Here is a 6,000-nt window from a genome sequence, read left to right on the forward strand (position 1 = left end):
TGTATATTTTGGTTAAGGAGAACAATGGCCATATCGCTGTAATCAATGGTGACCTACTCGCATCCCCACAGTTCTCTCATGTTTCGTTCTTGTGAATGTATGCAAGCGTATGTGTGCAATTATGTACATGAGTATGTTTCAACTTTTTGGACATATGGTAGTAAGTGAACACGTGCATGTATGCATTCAGGTGCGCAGGCATATGTGTGCATTTCTTCTGTTTTTGTTTCTCGTTTTTCCCTTTTTCGTTGTTTCTTTTGTTTCAATAAGGGCACTACATGGCTAGCATCTGATTTATATTGTCACATCATATTGCAACCATACTTACTGGTACTTATTGTATTGTTACTGCCCATTCCTTGTACAAAAACTTGAAAAATAAAGTATATAACAAAAAAAAATACTCAGACCTCCCTGATATAATTGGGGTGGATAAAATATTGGAAATACGTCTCAGTATAGCGCACAATAATTTAACAACACCACAAACAGCAGCCTCCAAAATGATCATAAAGTTCAACAAAAATCTACCTAAAAACAGGTTTGACAAACTGAACTTTAAAACCTTCTACGGGGTAGGAATTATTGCAGAGCTCCAGGGCTCAATACATATTAGGATAAGGTAGATATTTGCAACAACAAAAACATATTTAAAATGTATGCAATGAACTATCTTCCTCCGTATTACATCAGACAGAACTCTTTGAATGTGTGAAAGAAAACCTGTAATGAGTCCAAATGGTCCAAATAGCTGCCGTTTGTTCACCAAATGACTTGCTGTGTGTTAATCCATCCCATAGCTACGTTTGTCGGAGGAGGCGTCATTGTTGGCACAGCTGAGATGGTGTACACGCCTTCTATGGGACTAACCTGGGTAATGGTGATGTTAATGGCATTCAGCTCATCTTTTATTATTGGTAAGAGTTTGAAATTACATTTGAAAGGATACTGTATGTATGGACTTAAACAAGAGGAAGTGAGGGAGTGTTTTTACAGTTTAAGGGAAGTCATCTGTGTCTTGTAAACACAAGCAAATTGTTATTGCTGCACAACCTGACCCACACAAATGATTCCATGTATCCCTGATGTTACCATAATACACTTGAGTCATGCTGTGTTACTGAGGTTGAAGTATGAAATCAGATTAATTAATAATTATTAAAATAATAATAATAATAATAATAATACCAAGTTTAGGTTTATCTTTAATTCAACAGATGTGTCTTTAAATGAAATAGAAACTGTATTTATAATGCAAAGCAGGAGACACCAGTAATGTGAAATTGATGTTGATACATTAGTAAATGGAACTAGAACATTTCACAATTTTTTTGACAGTGTGCCTGCTACGTGATGGACGTAGCTGTATATTACAGCTTTGTTAGAAACCATTCCCTCTTTCACTCACTCACTATTCCACATATATATATATATATATATATATATATATATATATATATATATATATATATATATATATACAGTGGATAATTTGAACAATACTACAAAATGGCCGTTCCCTATCTCCATGACAGGGAACGGTTTCAAACACAGCTTACTAGTCCTAAGTAAGCTGTATCATTGAGGTTCATAGGCCAGGTGTGTGTGTGTGTGTGTGTGTGTGTTAGGCCTGGCAAACTCGATTCCTTTTAAGGATTTGGGTTACTCTGAACAACTCACTAAACTGATCCGGGTTGTGCGAATCACTTGAGTCAGTATTACTACTATAGGCAAGCCAAGGCGAGCTTGCAATGTTTCGGACTGTCTGCTCGACCTAATTGCATTTTAATATACTACATTTATACACCAAACCCACAGTAGGCCTAGCTAGGCTACGTGCAGAACATTGTATGTTATTTCAGAAGTGAAAGAATGGCTTTTCTTGTGGATTTGCTTTACCCTGACTCGAGGAGAGACTTCACTCGCTTGTCTGCTACAGATCCACTCACGACAATGTAGCCGGCTGATTCGTGTGACTGACTCATTAGTCTTTACAACAAAGCGACTTACAGTTGCTATATATGTCAGAGGATGCGTGCCTCTGGAGCAACTATGGTTTAAGTGTCTCACTCAACATTGGTTGATGTATCACAGTGGGAATTGAACCTAGATCTCCCACACCAAAGGAATGTGTCATATCCACTGCGCCATCACCTCCCCCCGGCTCTGACTCTGCAGGTCGGGAAGTTCCTATAACCTGTCTCGGACTGTCTCTCTGCTCACTCAGTCGCTTGAGTTGACTTGTGGAGTTGTGGTTGCCTTTTGAAATTGTAAGTTATATAACGCTTTTGGCAGCTAAGATGGCTAGGACTAGTAGTAGCTAATGTTGCAAGAGGTTTGTGTGTGGCGCTGTTATCATTTTAGATTGAATTGTAGTAGAACTCCGAGTTAATGATACTAGAGACTCGTGACTCATGAGTTAATTTAAAGAGTCTGGTGAAAGATCCGAGTGAGTCACGACTCAAACAGGTTTAGTGTGTGTGTGTGTGTGTGTGTGTGTGTGTGTGTGTGTGTGTGTGTGTGTATGTGTGGTAACAGCAGCACCAGTTGCTATGCTGATTGGGGTACAGTGAGGGAGTGGAGGAGGGTGGGCAGACAACATTTTTTTGACAGGTCAAAAAGTTAATTTAATGGAGATTATACCTCTCAAGTTCCTTCTTTAATTAAAAAAAACTGTGAGTCCAATCGGCAAAATATTATTATCACCAGAGAGAAAGGTCTCTGCCGAACGCGTTGATGTGGTTTGTGGTTTCAAATATATGCGACACAGAGCAGGTTAGAAAAATTGCACTGTCTGCCTTCTTTTAGAAATGTCTTGTCTTAGTTTCTATGGTAGCCTATGGCCACTTAGTTGGCAGTCCCGTCGCTTGGAGGCTCACAGCGCCAAATGTTTAAGTCTGGTTGATTCCATGGTTGTAAATATGCATGCATAGTGACTTAACAGACATTTCAATTAAATTAAAGTCTTTGAAATTACAGCTTTAATGCTTTTAAGATTAGCGGGAGCCTGTATTCATTTTTTATTGTACATTTCATTGTTTGCTAGTTAGCTAAAAACACTTAGTTAGCCTATCTATATTCCTTAACAAAACATTTCATTGTTTGCTAGCTAGCTAAAAACGGGAGCGTGTCTATGGTCCCCGGGTCCTATGTTCCCTGGGTCCTATGTTCCTCTCTTTGTATGAGACTGGGGAACATAGGACCCTTTTTCAAAAAAAGGGTCTTATGTTCCCCGGTCTGTTACTTTTTCCACCATTACTGCCAAATTCCATGGCAAATAGGCCTATGTAGGGTTAACCCTAACCTAACCCTAACCCTAACCCGCTCGGGGAACTTCTTTTTTTTTTTTTGGGAAAAACGGGGAACATAGGACCTTTTTTCTAAAAAGGGTCTTATGCTCCCCGATATGTATTGCTACAGGGGAACATAGGGATGATCCCCTAAAAACCACTTAGTTAGCCTGTAGCTATTCCTTAACAAAACTAGCTAAAGCCATTTAGTTAGCCTGTAGCTATTCCTTAACAAAACATTACATTGTTTGCTAGCTAGCTGAAAACCACTTAGTTAGCCTGTAGCTATAGTCCATAACAAAACTAAACATTTGTTTGTTTGCTAGCTAGCTACTGTAAGTGTGTGTGTGTGTGTGTGTGTGTGTGTGTGTGTGTGTGTGTGTGTGTGTGTGTGTGTGTGTGTGTGTGTGTCTGGATGTTACCTAAAGTAATTTCTGCTTTTTAAATTTTAATATGGTGGAAAGAAATAAAACATGTTAACTTTACATCTTACATGTTTTTCTTGTTTTATTATTTCCCCTCATTTCTTCTGTCCTCTTATAAATAAAGTTGGCTTGGTGTTTGCAAAGCCAATGAGAGAAAGAAGGTATGTGACGATGCTGGACCCTTTCCATGCCAAGTATGGAAAAGTACTAACAGCTGGACTCTGCTTGGTTTCACTTTCTCTTGATGTGCTCTGGGTGCCCTTAATACTCATTGCTTTAGGTATGTTATACACATAAGCACTCTTATTATATTGTAGCTGTATATGTAACTTTATTTAGCATTCATTTATCTGTTAAATAACTTTATGTGTTAAGTGAAATAAATGTATACTTGGATATAAATTCTGACCTACGCTGTGTAGATATGACTTACTTCAATGAATGTAAACGCGTATTATTCACACAAAGACTGGTTATAAAATGTCACTGATACAATATGTCTGACAGGAGGAACCATGAGTGTGGTCTTGGATTTGTCCTTCACTGCGTGCGTTTGGATCTCTGCTGCTGTCGCCATTACCTACACACTGCTGGGAGGTCTCTACTCTGTGGCCTACACAGATATTATACAGCTTGTGCTCATATTCTTCAGCTTGGTGAGTTTGGTTTACATTTAGTTTTCATAGTGTTAGCTTTTTGTTTTAAGAAAACACTCTTACACAAGGAATAAAACACTCCAAAGGACGTACATCAAAGTTGTGTGTGTTTAAATCTTTCCATTTCTATTTGTCTCTGCAGTGGATCTGTGTTCCCTTTGTTTTGATGAACCCTTACTCCTTGGACATTAGCCAGACTCTGATGAACAACACCTTACACGCTCCCTGGATTGGTGCACCAGGGCTGGAAAAGACCTGGATAATGATTGATGATTTCTTATTCTTTGTAAGGAAGCAATAATATGGCTGATATGAAATGGAATGCAATTAGCTCCAGTCTTGATAGATATCATTAGAAAGAGGACAACATCCATATTGAAATAGTTTGTTTTTCAATTTAACTTAAGAATCTGACAGGTTGTAGGTCAAGGCTATTATCTAAAACAGTATGTCTGTGAATGTTGAGGTTGCAACAGGAGTGTTTAATTTTAGGGTGAGGCTATTTGCATCCCTGGTACATTTAGCAGTGTATGCTATTCGTACCCTGGTGTAATTAGAAGTGCTATTCGTACCCTGGTGCAATTAGAAATGAATGCTATTCGTACCGCCGGTGCACACAGCAATGTGTTCTATTAATACCCCGTCTGGTACAAATATCAATGTGTGCTATTTGCACCCCTGTGCATTTACCTTGGTATATATTTACACACAGTTATCCATACTACTCACGTATTACAACTTTTTGGAATATTATCGTTGCAGTGTCCAATATTTCGCACACTTCAGAGAGACGCTGATACATACACTTGCGTGGGCCGCGATGTTTTTTTTTACAGGGTGGTAGGGGAAGATTCATGAATATTCATTAGGGAACTCATCACTGATTGGCTCGCCCTGACAATCTTAACCGAACCATAACCAATCCCACTCCTCTTGCCTAAACCTAACCAACTCAACGAGAGCAGGCAACGAGTACTAGCCATTCAGGGATGAGTCCCCTAATGAATATTCATGAGTCTTGTAGTGGAAGTTTTTCTTGTTAGCAGCAGGAGTGCGTATCAAACCCCAGATGAAACAAATAAGGACGATTTTAGGATTAAACCAAAGTTTGGTCTTTGAGTATTTATTTACATTTGCAAATGCAGAGAAAACAGTTTCACAAGTACTCATGGCACATCTGAAAGGGTCTTCTGACCAGGCCAACAATTTCATACATCTATATAGCAGAAACTCCCTTAAACCACCCCCCTCAAGGATAAGTGTAGCAGCTACGCAGATGAAAAAACACCATAAACAGTCACAATGTTTTTACAACCTTCCTCTGCTCCTGTCCTCTCTTTTAGCCTAAACATCTGTTTATCTCAGAGGACAGAAGGAGCCACTAGTTCAAATGTTATGGCCCTTTTCCCCCTTATCTGCTAAAGGTAAACAGTAGGAACACTGAGTTCCAAAAAGAGAAGGATATTCTCAACTAGGCCAGAGTTTATGATGCTAGTTGCTTCTCCCTTGGAGTCTCTAAGTGTATAACACAACTAAGAATATATGAGAATCTTGTAGAATATTAAACTTATCATGTTAAAATAAAATTTCCCACTACAGTCTTCCCCTACCACCCTGCAAAAACAAATT

At 38.8% G+C, this 6,000-nt stretch overlaps 1 protein-coding gene across 1 annotated transcript; it reads left to right on the forward strand.

Annotated features, from left to right (window-relative positions):
• The first annotated feature begins 742 nt into the window (after positions 1–742).
• Positions 743–4,675, forward strand: LOC116061766 (high-affinity choline transporter 1-like). Its single transcript, XM_035992376.1, has 4 exons — positions 743–917; positions 3,840–3,995; positions 4,223–4,371; positions 4,514–4,675. The coding sequence occupies exons 1-4, from the start codon at positions 770–772 to the stop codon at positions 4,670–4,672; spliced, it is 612 nt and encodes a 203-aa protein (XP_035848269.1). The 5' UTR covers positions 743–769; the 3' UTR covers positions 4,673–4,675.
• Positions 4,676–6,000: the final 1,325 nt, after the last annotated feature.

The sequence above is a fragment of the Sander lucioperca genome, chromosome 15 (assembly GCF_008315115.2).
Source record: "Sander lucioperca isolate FBNREF2018 chromosome 15, SLUC_FBN_1.2, whole genome shotgun sequence".
NCBI lineage: Eukaryota > Metazoa > Chordata > Actinopteri > Perciformes > Percidae > Sander > Sander lucioperca.